At 36.5% G+C, this 14,555-nt stretch overlaps 1 protein-coding gene across 3 annotated transcripts in view; it reads right to left on the reverse strand.

Annotated features, from left to right (window-relative positions):
- Window positions 1-14,555, reverse strand: part of DNAAF4 (dynein axonemal assembly factor 4) — a 91,815-nt gene that overhangs the window by 41,570 nt on the left and 35,690 nt on the right. For all 3 annotated transcript variants that reach the window (XM_055087962.1, XM_024128946.2, XM_024128947.1), the window contains exon 4: window positions 7,554-7,785. In XM_055087962.1, coding sequence (XP_054943937.1) covers window positions 7,554-7,785 — 232 coding nt within the window. The remainder of the gene's footprint in view (window positions 1-7,553; window positions 7,786-14,555) is intronic.

Consider the following 14,555-nt stretch of genomic DNA (forward strand, 5'->3'; position numbering starts at 1 on the left):
TGATTTCCTCTTTTATAGCTGTTAGCAGTTGCCTTATGTATTGAGGTGCTCCTATGTTGTGCATATATATTTATAATCATTATATCTTCTTGGATTGATCTGTTGATCATTATGTAGTGTCCTTCCTTGTCTCTTGTTCTTTTGGTTGGAGCATTTAATCCAGTCACGTTTAAGGTAATTATCAATATGTATGTTCTTATGACCATTTTCTTAATTGTTTTGGGTTTGTTTTTGTAGGTCCTTTTCTTCTCTTGTGTTTCCCAGGTAGAGAAGTTCCTTTAGCATTTGTTGTAGTGCTGGTTTGGTGGTGCTGAATTCTCTTAGCTTTTGCTTGTCTGTAAAGCTTTTGATTTCTCCATTGAATCTGAATGAGATCCTTGCCAGGTGGAGTAATCTTGGTTGTAGGTTCTTCCCTTTCATCACAATTTTTCTTTGTCTTTAATTTTTGCCAATTTGATTACTATGTGTCTCGGCGTGTTTCTCCTTAGGTTTGCCCTGTATAGGACTCGCTGTGCTTCCTGGACTTGGGTGGCTATTTCCTTTTCCATGTTAGGGATGTTTTCCACTATAATCTCTGCAAATATTTTCTCGGGTCCTTTCTCTCTCTCTTCTCCTTCTGGGACCCCTATAATGCGAATGTTGTTGCGTTTTATGTTGTCCCAGAGGTCTCTTAGGCTGTCTTCATTCCTTTTCATTATTTTTTCTTTATTCTGTTCCACAGCAGTGAATTCCACCATTCTGTCTTCCAGGTCACTTATCCGTTCTTCTGCCTCAGTTATTCTGCTATTGATTCCTTCTAGTGTATTTTTCATTTCAGTTATTGTATTCTTCATCTCTGTTTGTTCTTTAGTTCTCTAGGTCTTTGCTAAACATTTCTTGCCTCTTCTCGATCTTTGCCTCCATTCTTTTTCCAAGGTCCTGGATCATCTTCACTATCATTATTCTGAATTCTTTTTCTGGAAGGTTGCCTATCTCCACTTCATTTAGTTGTTTTTCTGAGGTTTTACCTTGTTCCTTCATCTGGTACATAGCCCTCTGCCTTTTCATCTTGTCTATCTTTCTGTGAATAGTAAAGGTTTGTTTCTTGATGCACTGTGACTGTTTCTACAAAGTGATTTCACCAGGAGTCCTTCATGTGAGGACGTTTTGTCAGATTCTCTTGGTGTGTGAACTGTCTTCAAGTTCAACATATGAATGAAGTTTGGAGGTTGGTGTCCATCCTGCTAGTGTTGGAGGGTCTCCTGCAGAGGCGGGGGGTGGCTGTGGCTCACTGTGGGGACAAGGACACTGGCAGCAGAAGTTCTGGGAAGTACTCCTTGGCATGAGCCCTCCCAGAGTCTGCCATTAGCCCCACCTAATTATACTTCTTTTTAAGTTTTCTTCTATTCCCTGCATTACTTGGTTGTTCCAAGTTGCATTTTTCTGTTTGGTTCTTGGCTGTCTGTTCATATTAAAGATGATGTATAAATATTCTGACTGGAAGTTTTGTGTACATGAATCTAAAGATTGTTGACTAGTGAGCTTCAGCATGGTGAACTAGTGGGGCCATTATAAATGCCAGGGTTTTTTCATCCTATACTAGTTAGCTTCCCTGTAGATGAATTCTCCAATCTGCATAACAGGTGCACTGGGCTCCTGCATGCATATGGGGAAGAGAATAGAGCTGGAGGGGATCTCTTGAATCAGTATTTAGATTTTTACAATGCAGACTTTCACTCAATCTCTGTATTTTCAGAGCAGAATCTCACTCAGTCCTCAATTGTGCAGAAAGTAAACCTCCAGTTATCTGATGTAGTACAGGAGGAGATCTGGTAATCAAAGTCCTATGCACTTTCAACCAAACCTATTTTTTCCAGACCTATATTTGCCCCTACCTTTAGATGTACCTAGTTCTACCAAGTTGAAAAGGGACAAATCCACCTGCCCTGAAGCCTCATCTCTCCCACTACAATGCTTTTAGTAGCTTAACAAATAGATAGCTCAGCAAATCAAAACTAGTTCAACAGATACCGGTAACTGACCTCAAGAGGCTTCCCCTTTTGGATTTTTTTTTTTAACGTGGAACATTTTTTGTTTGTTTGTTTGTTTTTGCAGTACGCAGGCCTCTCACTACTGTGGCCTCTCCCGCTGCGGAGCACAGGCTCCAGACACACAGGCTCAGCGGCCATGGCCCACGGGCCCAGCCGCTCCACAGCACGTGGGATCCTCCCGGACCGGGGCACGAACCCGCGTCCCCTGCATCGGCAGGCGGACTCTCAACCACTGCGCCACCAGGGAAGCCCTATGTGGAACATTTTTAAAGTCTTTATTGAGTTTATTACAACATTGCTTCTGTTTTATGTTTTGATTTTTTGGCCTCGAGGCATGTGGGATCTTAGCTCCCCAACCAAGGATCGAACCTGCACGCCCTGCATTGGAAGGTAAAGTCTTAACCACTGGACCATCAGGGAAGTCCCGGCTTCCCCTTTTGAACAAAGTTGTTTCTAACAAGACAAGAAAGCCCCCATAGTCATATAACTAATTAAGGCTCATTGATTCCCCTTTCCTCGTACCTTATAAATATAGACAACAGTACAAGAGCAGGGACCCTCAAATGGAGCCTTTTGTGGGAATGGCCTCACTATGCCTGGCCCTAAGCATAACTCTGTGGAATAGTAAGAACTTGAGGAAATCGTGCACACTTTGATGCTTTCCTGCTTAAAATCAATAAATATTATTTTTTCAATTTTATTGAGAAATATTTCATGTACAATAACTATACTCATTTTAAAGTATATTAAATGAGTTCTGACAGATGTACATGCTCCTGAAATCACAATCAACACAGAAAATTTCTATCACCTCTAAGAGTCCCCTATAACCCTGTGAAGTTCATCCTTTCCCTTCACTCCTGGCCCCAGGCAACCACTGATGTGCTCTCAGTCATTATAAATTAGTTAGTATTTTCTAGAATTTCATGCACTATGGACTGGTGTCTTGCTTTTTTCAGAATAATTTTGTGATTCATTCATGTCATGTGTATCAGTAGTTGTCTTTTAAAAAAAATTAATTTGTTTATTTTTGACTACATTGGGTCTTCGTTGCTGCGCACGGGTTTTCAGTAGCTGTGGCAAGCGGGGGCTACTCTTCGTTGTGGTGCACGGGCTTCTCATTGCAGTGGCTTCTCTTGTTGCAGAGCACAGGCTCTAGGTGCGCAGGCTCAGTAGCTGTGGTGCACGGGCTGAGTTGCTCTGTAGCATGTGGGATCTTCCCGGGCCAGGGATCGAACCCATGTCCCCTGCATTGGCAGGCAGATTCTTAACCACTGGGCCATGAGGGAAGTCCCCGTTGTCTCCTTTTTATTGAAGAGTAATATACCATTTTATGAATGTATTTCATAATTTGTTTATCCATTCACCTGTTGATGGACATTGTTTCCAGTTGTTCACTATTGTAAACAAAGCTGCTGTAAACATTTGAACACAAGTTTTTAGGTGGACACATTTCTCTTGTGTAAATACCTAGGACTAAAATGATTGAGTTATATGGCAGGTTATATGACAGATGACACTCTTCCAAAGTGGTTGTACCATTTTATATTTTGACCATCATTGTACAAGGTCCAACTGCAGCACATCCTCTATAACACTTTGTACTGATGGACTCTCTAATATTTAATATTAGCTATCTTAGTGGATGGGTACTATATTTCACTGTGGTTTTAATTTGCATTTCCTTACTAACTAAGGATGTTGAACATCATTTCATGTGCATATTGACCATTCATATGTCTTCTTTTGTGAAAAGTCCATTCAAATCTTTTGTCTGTTTATTGGGTAGTTTGTCTTCTGCGTATATATTATGTATACGGTGAGGCAAGAATCAATGTTCATTTGTTTCCATAGATACCCAATTGTTCCAGACTTTCCTTTCCCCATTGAACTGTCCTGCTTTTGATGAAAAGCATCAGACCATACAGGTAAGGATCTATTTCTACTCACTGTACTCCATTCTTTTGACCTTTCTGTTCATCCTTTCACCAGTTCAACCCTATCTTGATTACTGTAGCTTGATGTTAAGTCCTCAAATCAGGTAGTATAAAGGTAGTATAAGTCCAACATCTTTGTTCTTATTTTTTAAAATTTCTTTAACTAGTCTAGGTCATTTGCATTCTAATATAAATTTTAGAATCAGCTTGTCGATTTCTACAAAAAGCTTACTGGTATTTCTGTTGGAATTGCATTAAATCTATACATCAATTTAAGGAGAAGTGACATCTTAACAATATTGAGTTTTCCTATTCATGAACATGCTATATCTCTACATTTGTTTAGGCCTTTAAAAATATCTCTCAGTAATTTTTTATAGTTTTCAGTGATGAGATCTTACATTTCTTTTATTAAATTTATTCCTAAACATTTGGTGTCTTAGTGTTATTATAAATTGATTAAAGTTTAATTTTCCAATTGTTTGCTGTTGGTAAATAAAATCATAAGTGATTTTTGCAATCTTATATCTTGAGACATTGCTAAATTCACTTATTAGGTCTAGCAGTTATCTGTAGATTCCTTAGGAATTTCTACATAGACAATCATGTCATCTACAAATAGACAGTTTTACTTCTTCCTGTCTAATCTTCATGGCTTTTATTTCTTCTTCTTATCTTAATGCAGCAGTTAGGACCTCTAGTATAATGTTGAATGAGGTAGTGAAAACAGACATGCTTGCCTTGCTCTTCAACCTAAGGGACAAAGTACACATTAATTCATCAGTAAATATGATGTTTGCTACAGATTTTTGTGTAGAAGGCTCTTATCAGATTGAGAAAGTTTCTTTCTAGTCCAATTTTTTATTATAAATGGGTGTTGGATTTTGTCAAATGCCTCTTTGCAATATTGAAATAATCACGTTTGTCCTTTGTTCTGTTAGTATAATTATACTGAACGATTTTCAAATGCTAAATCAACCTTCTCTTCCATTACCCATTTCCAGAAGTCAAAAATTCTCTAGGCTGTGTGAAAAAAAAACACGACTACAGTGGTTTAACCAAACATGGGTTTATTTTTCTCACTTAACAAGCTTGAAGAAAGATAGTCCAGCATGATTTATCAGCTTTCCAATGTCATTAATGTCCCAGGCTCTTTCTTCTTCCCTGTTCTATCATTCTTAATGTATTGCATGCCTCTTCATGATCTCAAGAAGTGTTAATGCACTTCTTGGCAAAGATCTTCATCTTAGGTAGAAAAAGGAAAGGGGGAGCAAGCAGAAAGGAACTGGGGACATTTATCTCAGAAAAGTAATACTTTTCTATAAATCCTTAGTAGATTTCTTCTTGCATTTCAAGAGCCGGAACTGTGCCACTTGGCTACATACAGTTACAAAAGAGTCTGGGGAAGTAAATTTTGTTTTCCCTTTTTTTTAAAAACTAATTTAAAATTACTTTGTTTGTAAAAATGAGTCACTGTGCTTTGATCCTTATTTTTTCATTTTATAATAAAAAATTTCAAATATGTACAAAAGCAGACAGGATAGAATAATCACCATCACGCATTCATGACGTGACTTCAATTATCAACTCATGGCCAACACAATTTCATCTTTACCTCTATCCACTTTCACATACCATATTATTTTGAAGCAAATCTCAGACATCATATTTACCTATAAATATTTCAGTAGGCATCTCTACAAGATGAGGACTTTATAAATTATCACATCTAAGGAAAAAAATGTAATTATTCCTTAATTTCTTCAGATATCCAATCAATAGTCAAACTTCCAAGAGGTAAGTTTTTTAGCTGGACACATTTCTTCTGTCTCCCACCCCCAAATCATGATTCTATTGGTAAAAAAGGAAAAGGTGAGTATATATTGAGTAGGCAATCTACAGCACCCACCACACCATTTGTATTCAGTATACTATAAAAGTAGCTTGTCTCAAGAACGTTTCTGGGGCAAATAATACAATATTCTTTCTATAGTTAAAAACGTTATCAAATGAGCATTTTTAGTTAAAAGTGGCATTAAAACAGTAGCATCAGACTTTTTAGGAGCAGCCAAGTTTTCCTCTTTAAGAGGTTTAACTTTACTGGCCAATGAGACATTTGTCAATTTTTTAAAGCAGTTACTCACAAATCCCAGTTAACTGAAGTTATTTGTATCTACAACATTTTATGTTCCTTAGGCACTGGCCACACGTTAAGTCGTATTTGTATATTTCATAACTGCTAGTACAGAGGAGACACTGAGTAAATGAATATCTGTTAAATGCATGGACGAGATGGAAGAAAGCAACCAAAGCCTACTAAAGGATGCTACCAGTCATCCATGATACTACTGAAATAAGGAAAAAAAGGACTTCTAGAGTAAAAAATCCAAAAAAAGCTGATTTATACATTTTTTTCCTCCACCATGTTTAATTTCCCTTGTATCCTTGGATGAATTTTTTTTAAACATCTTCAGGATATCTCTTATATACAAAAGTTTGTTTGGGTTCCACCAGTGTTTTAAAACATCCTATTTGTTTAGAAGTAATTGAAATTAGGAAGGAAATGCTTTCAAATACTCCAGTTGTATCAATATTTTGTTGAAATGGCATTAAAGAAGGAGATAGTGTAGTAGTTGACTTGCATGTCAATATTAAACCACAAAAAATATATAAATTTAATAAAGCTACTGCTTAATATGTACTCTAAATGACTTTTTAACATGCTAAACCTCACTGTTAAAGTAGTAAAGACATGTAGCCTTTGAAAAGAACATAGGTTTCAGAAACAGATCTGGGTTCAAATCCTACAGGTTTGCTTACTGGGTAGTTGTTTATCCTTTCAAAATACCTATTTCCTTTAAAATAAGAATAACAGCACTTACCCCAAAGTGCTGTTGTGAGGATTGAGTGATACAATCAATAAAATTACCTGGCATACAGTAATCACCCAAGAAATGTTAATTGTCACTATTATGTAAGTGATTTAACTACAAAACGTTCCATTTACTAAACATAAATAAACCCAAAACAAAGTTTAATATTCTAAAATCAGATAAAAACAAACTCTTAGCTTTCAATAAAGAAAATTGTCCTCTCACCTATTTTTTAATACACCAGAATCAAAGGCCAGAAGAGTTCTTGTCTGCTTACAAAGATGTTTCCTTAACAGTACTCATTTTCCTGAGTTATGTGAGGAAAAGGTCTTTTAATGAAATTCCTATTTTCTTAACTCTAAAGAAATAAATGAATGTTCCTGGTACTGCTAATTCACTCCAAGTCTTACTGCACCTGAGTTAAACACATATTTAACAACACCTGCATAAATTTCTAAAGGAAGCACATGAGTAAAAACAATATTGAATCTTTGCTCATTTTATTATTAAAACTTCACTACTTCCTAGAAGAAGAAATAAGTCTTTCACCTTAGTCTTTGTATTGTAGTAATTCATATACCAAAATAATGACCTAATACTGTGGATAGATTCATTCACATACACACACACACACACACACACACACACACTCTGACATATATACTTCACTAACAGGACTCACTTTCCCAGAAAATATTAAGTAATCATTGTACCTTTTGTGGCAAGATTTCTAGATACTGAATTCCTAGTAAGACCTTTATGTTTTAATTTTTTTCTCTCTTCTTCAATTTGCTTTTCTTGTTGATATAATTTTTCTTCTCTCTGAATTATTTTATGTTCTTCAGCTTTTCTTTGATGTTCTTTCCAGGTTTCCAATTCTTTAGTTGCTTTTATCCGTTCATTTTCTTTCATATCTTCTATTCTTTTCCTCTCTTCTTCTTCAATCTGAAAAAATTAAAATTACCAAATCCTTTAAAACATACAAAAAGCAATATTTTAAAAATAAGAAATTCATTATAATAATTAGTTATTTTTACCTTTAAACACTTGTCATTAAATCTGCAGCAATAGTTAGCAGTGAATAAAGAATTAAAATGGGAACGGTAAATGATTTAGAAGAATGCTCAATGATATGGTGTCACTGAACAAAGGTCTTAGTTCCAGATTTACCATTAACTATTGATATGTTCTTGAGCAGTCACTTCTCTAGCCTCAGTTTACTTGCATGTAAAATGTGGACAGGCATTCAATTAGATGATATCTAAGGGCTTGGTTAATTTTTTTTTAAAAAAGGAAGAATTTATTACTCTGAAAGTTAAGTCACTTGTTCCAAAAATCTTTACACACACACAAATACACATATGCAAACATTCGCCTTTCTACCAATGCCAGTCTTACCTTGTCTTAGGACTGAAGTTGTGCCGACCTTCACCTGAGGAATGAGGGAATAATAAGAAGGGAATAGGAAGGAGGTACTAGGGAGCTCGTCTCTGGTGGGTGGAAATGTTTGAACTTTGAATCCTGCTGTCAACTATGTTTGCAATAGCAGTTATTTGACATTTCCACATGAAAAGCTAAATATCAGATGAATCTGAAAGCAATACATTGCTCAGTCATGTGCCAATTTTTCTCCCTTTCACAAACTTCCCTCATATGGGCAAGAAAAAAAAATCCCTGTGAAACAGAGTAACTGGTTAGTAAACATGGTTGACTCCATGTACCTAACCTTCCTATGGTAACAATTTCTCACCTCTATCCTCTAGAGAAGCAGTGTCTAACCGAACTTTTTTTTAATGGTAGTAATGTTCTGTACTATCCAATACATTAGCCACTAGTCACACATGGCTAATGAAGCACTTAAAATGGGGCTAGTGTGACTGAGGAACTGAATTGGTAATTTTATTTATGTTTCATTAATGTAAATTTAAATTAATTTATTTTTAAATAGGACATCTGACACAGCTCTAGAATGACATGCTGGGAAAAAGTTTCCTAGAGGCTGAATTATTTTAGGATATAGAATTAACATTATAGGTATGAAAACCGTGCACTGAAGAGGTACTCTATAATATTTGCATGAGTTAATACCCTCTTCTGGAGACTGTTTATTTTCCTATTATACCATGAAACATTTATTTATTTATTTATTTTTGCAGTACGTGGGCCTCTCACTGCTGTGGCCTCTCCCGTTGCGGAGCACAGGCTCCGGACGCGCAGGCTCAGCGGCCATGGCTCACAGGCCCAGCCGCTCCGCGGCATGTGGAATGTTCCCGGACCGGGGCACGAACCCGTGTCCACTGCATCGGCAGGCAGATTCTCAACCACTGCGCCACCAGGGAAGCCTGAAACATTTATTTTAAAATAAATTTCACAGATTACTAACAGGAGTTTATTATAATCCCAGAACTGCACCTAAGGCCTAAACTAAGCACAAAAGATGCTAATTACTATATGTCCTAAATTCAGAGAGCCGCAGTGAGCTGCCAACAAGTTGGGCCAGAAATAATCTGCACGTGGCAATGAACCAGCATTTAAATGCCTGATAACAGGCCATGATGAACAGTCAGTGTTAGCTAGAGGCAGCCACAACCTAAAAGAAGAAGATGACAACTTCCCCCAGTTTAGTAATATGTTTGCTTTTTTTCCCTCCTTCCTCTGTTCCCCAACACATGGAAGGAGGAAAAAGTATGTGAAGAGTCAGAACACCTTCAGCCCTCATGATCCCTGTTAAGCAGAGTGAATTTTGAAAAGTTTTTAAAAATGCATAAGACTGAGTCTTACTTACCAAAAACAAGACTGTTCTTATAACCAAAAGTAACAAGCAAGTTCTTCTATTATGCCAAGATGTAGTTAAGGGAAATACGTGTGTGTGCACGCACACACGCATGTGTGCATATAAAGATATATGTATATGCAATTTATAATAGGCTATATTAGAAACACAAAAATAGTCCTCAGGGATTAATGAGGAAGAGGAAGGATTAAAAAAGGCTTCAAAGAGCAGGTGACAGAAGGAACTAGAATGAACAGAAAAACATGAAGAAGGTAATACCTTATGATTATGATAAAGGCAGACTACAAAAAGCAAAGAGAAACAGAGACAGACAAATGTTAAACAATCCTTGAAGGTCTTCTTTTTAAAAAAACATAATAAGGGGAATATACCACTTAAAGGAGGTATGTGTAGTAACTCAGAAAGCTAGAAAAACAATCACCACACTGAAGGAACTGGATTTTAAGTGCTTTGTACTGCTCAAAAAAGGATGCCATATAGTATGGGATATTAGTTTAATACAGACAGCAAATATAAGTAACAGGAGAATAATGAGCAGCTCCTAAACGAAATTCCTGAAGAAAGGGAAATCTATAATTATTTTAATTTGGAATGAATCTCTGGTTTATCAGGCATTGTTCTTTTGAAGCCAATCTCATTTATTACGTGTAAAAATAATAAATAAAATACTAGAAAAATGAATCAAGGAAAATATTAAAATTATAATACATCTTGATCAATGATGTATTTCTTATCTATATTAGGAAATCAATAGAGAAAAATAATATGATCTCACTACATGTCAAAATACCCTTGATTCTAAGAAAAAAAATTTTAGATCAATAAAAGGACCTACACAGGGCTTCCCTGGTGGCGCAGTGGTTGAGAATCCGCCTGCCGATGCAGGGGACACAGGTTTGTGCCCCGGTCCGGGAAGATCCCACATGCTGTGGAGCGGCTGGGCCTGTGAGCCATGGCCGCTGAGCCTGTGCGTCCGGAGCCTGTGCTCCGCAACGGGAGAGGCCACAGCAGTGAGAGGCCCGTGTACCGCAAAAAAAAAAAAAAAAAAAAAAGGACCTACACAATATTATGCTTCATGGTGAAGCATTAAAAATATTTCTAGTAAGGTCCCTAAGGTCAATATGCCTACTGCTTTACTATTTTCCTAGCGGGCATAACCTACACAACGGAATTTTTTAAATAAATAAATTTTTAAAATGAAAAAACTTTAAATACCCCAAAAAAAAAAAAAAAAAAAAAAAAGGACCTACACAATATTATGCTTCATGGTGAAGCATTAAAAATATTTCTAGTAAGGTCCCTAAGGTCAATATGCCTACTGCTTTACTATTTTCCTAGCGGGCATAACCTACACAACGGAATTTTTTAAATAAATAAATTTTTAAAATGAAAAAACTTTAAATAAGAAATATAAATATAGATTATGCAGAGATAGAACCATAATTATTTGCAAATAATATGGTAGACTACCTAAAAGAACACAAATAATAAACTGACAAGCTATTAGAATAAAAAGGAGAGTTCAGCAAGGCAATCACATACAAGATCAACTTATAGAAACTCTTAAAACTAACTTTCCTACCATCTGGCAATAAACAATTAGAAGATACAATGGAAAAAGTCATTTCATTAGTAACTGCCAGAAAAGCTTTTAAAATGCTACAAGTAAGCTTCACAAAATATGAGCCAGCCCTATATGTAAGCTAAATAATTTTGCTGAGGGATATAAAATGTAAGTCTGAATAAATGGAGATAAATGCCACATTCCTGGAAGAAAATCTCAATATTTTAAATCTCAATATTTTGATTTTCTTCAAATTAATTTATAAGTCAATGTAAATCTAATCAAAATACCAAAAGAACTCTTAGGGAGCTTGATAAGTAACTGTGAAATTCATCCACAGCAGAAAACGTGCAGGTTTTATGGAGCTGTGAAGAGGTTGGCAATTCTCATCCATAAAGATCAAGTATAAAACTAGACAAATTTATCAAAAACAACCAATTCAGGGCAGTGGGAATTAACCAAAGGCAGCCTGCAAATTGATAAGTGTTTATTCTAGAAGAACTGCTAAAGTTATAGGTAAGAACAGTGGGAGGCTCTGACCTGCCTAAGGTTACTCCCAACCACCCACCTCCAGCCAGGATGACAAGACTGACATTTTTACCAACATGAAACTAGGAAAAAGAACCCAGCAGCTTTGTTAGCAAAAACGGTGGACTCATTTCAGGGTGGGGCAGTGAAAATCTGTGGCTTTGGTGGAGAAAAGTGGTAAACTTGGTGGGAATGAAGAGGGAAAATTTACAGTTGAGGTCTGAGGTTGAGGTACTAGTCAGGGTAAGTGCCTGAGTAGTCGGAAAATTAAGAGAAAGATCATGTAAATTAGAGAGCCATAGAAGGTCTGTAATAAGCTCACCATACACCCCTGGTTAAACAGCAAGCTATGCATTTCTGGGAGAGACCTAAGGAAGCCTGGCATAAAACAAAGCCAAGGGACACTTGAGAACTTGCTCTAACTGTGAATGTACTTCCAAACCCACACATAGACCAATCAGCAATGTGGTGGAAGCCTTTCAGGCTGAAGGTATTTACTACCTCTGCCCAAATCATTAGCTAACAAGTGAGTTACACAGACACTGGGAAGACCCTCAAGGAAGCCAGTCCAAAAAACAAGAATTAAAAAACTCAGCAGAGACATCAGCAGTTGTATACCACAAGGGAGTCTAGACTGATCCCACAGTTAAAGTCCAGCCAAGTTACTAAAAAATAAACAATTAATTAAAACAGAACTCAGAATTACTATAATCTACTAACTAAAATGTCTAGTTTTCAACCAAAAATGTATCAAGAAATAATTACTAAAGACTTCTCAAATTTGATGAAAACATTACATACCTCAGAGAATTTCAAACCAAAGTAAAATAAATACAAAGAGATACACCTAGATACAACTTAGTCAAACTGCTAAGTAAATACAAAAGCCAAACAAAAACAGGGAAATCTTGAAAGCAGCAAGAAAAAAGGGACTCATCATGAACAGTGGAACAATAATACAATTAAAGGCGGATTCATCATTAGAAACAACACAGGACAGAGGCAGTGAAATGACATGTTCAAAGCACTGACAGAAAGAAACTAAAACTACCAGTTCTAGATCCAGCAAAACCATTCTTCATAAATGAAGGTGAAATAAGCACATTCCAAGATAAACGAAAACTGAGACAAACTATTGCCCACAGACCTGTCCAACAAGATATACCAAAGAAAATCTTCAGGCAGAAAGGAAATGGCACTAAACACTAACTCTGATCTGTAAGTGGGAATGAAGAATATGGGAAATGGTAAATATATAGTTAAGTATAAAAGACAACACAGGGACTTCCTTGGCGGTCCAGTGGTTAAGACTTCGCCTTCCAATGCAGGGTGTGCAGATTCGATCCCTGGTCAGAGAGCTAAGATTTCACATGCCTTGGAGCCAAAAAACCAAAACATAAAACAGAAGCAATATTGTAACAAATTCAATAAAGACTTAAAAAAAAATGGTCCACATCAAAAAATCTTAAAAAAAAAGACAATACAAATGGATAAACAAAATGTGGTATATACATAATAATAGAACATTATTCAGCCTTAAAAAGGAAGAAAATTCTGACACATACTAAAAAGTAGATGAACCTTGAAGACATTATGCTAAGTGAAATAAGCCAGGCACAAATGGACAAATACGGTATGATTCCACTTACATGAGATACCTAGAGGAGTCAAATTCACAGAAACAGTAAAATGCTGGTTGCTAGGGGCTTTGGGAAATGTGGAATGGGACGTTATTGTTTAACAGATACAGAATTTCAGTCTGAGAAGATGAAAAAGTTCTGGAAATGGATGGTGGTGATGGTTGCACAGTAATGTGAATGTACTTAATACCACTGAACTATACACTTCTAAATGGTTAAAATGGTAAATTTTATGTTATGTTTTATCCAATTAAAAAATAAATTTAAAAAGACTATTTTATTACTTTTCTTCTCTTTCTTTAAAAACTTGAGATTTTAAAAAAAGTAATACTTTTTTAAAAAAATAAATTTATTTATTTATTTATTTTTAGCCGTGTTGGGTCTTCGTTGCTGCACACGGGCTTTCTCCAGTTGCAGCAAGCTGGGGGGCTGCGCTTTGTTGCAGTGTGCGGGCTTCTCACTGCGGTGGCTTCTCTTGTTGTGGCGCATGGGCTCTAGGCACATGGGCTTTGGTAGTTGCAGCACGCAGCCTCAGTAGTTGTGGCTCATGGGCTCTACAGTGCAGGCTCAGTAGTTGTGGTGCACGAGCTTAGTTGCTCCGTGGCATGTGGGATCTTCCTGGACTGCGGATCGAACCCGTGTCCCCTGCATTAGCAAGTGGATTCTTAACCACTGCACTACCAGGAAAGTCCCAACACATATTGTTTAGTTTATAATATCCATGTACATATACCTATTCATGTTTCATGAATGGCAATAATAGCCCAAAAATAAGGAGAGAAAAATGGAATTGTATAAAGCAAAGTTGCTATATTTTACTGGAACTGAGTCAGTGTTAACCTAAAGTAGATTACAGATTGTGATAAGTTAAAGGTGCATATGGCAACAGTTAAAAACTTTCACAACCTAAAAAATACATATTGTAAGAATTATGTTTATTTATATTAGCTTATATATATACACATACACATACATACACATATACATGTAAATAGCTAAAAGGTCAACAAGGGAGCTCCAGTTTCAGCTCTGACATGTTAAGAAGTTGTCATTCCTATCCTTATAACAAAAAAAGATAGACACACTGAAAACCAAGTTTTCTTGGACCCATCAGAGAAGTGAGTCACAGGGCAAACTGCTACCCTGAAACACAGAGATAAGTGTATCCAGAAAGACAAAAAGATCTGCT

This window comes from Physeter macrocephalus, chromosome 11, assembly GCF_002837175.3.
Source record: "Physeter macrocephalus isolate SW-GA chromosome 11, ASM283717v5, whole genome shotgun sequence".
Taxonomy (NCBI): Eukaryota; Metazoa; Chordata; class Mammalia; order Artiodactyla; family Physeteridae; genus Physeter; species Physeter macrocephalus.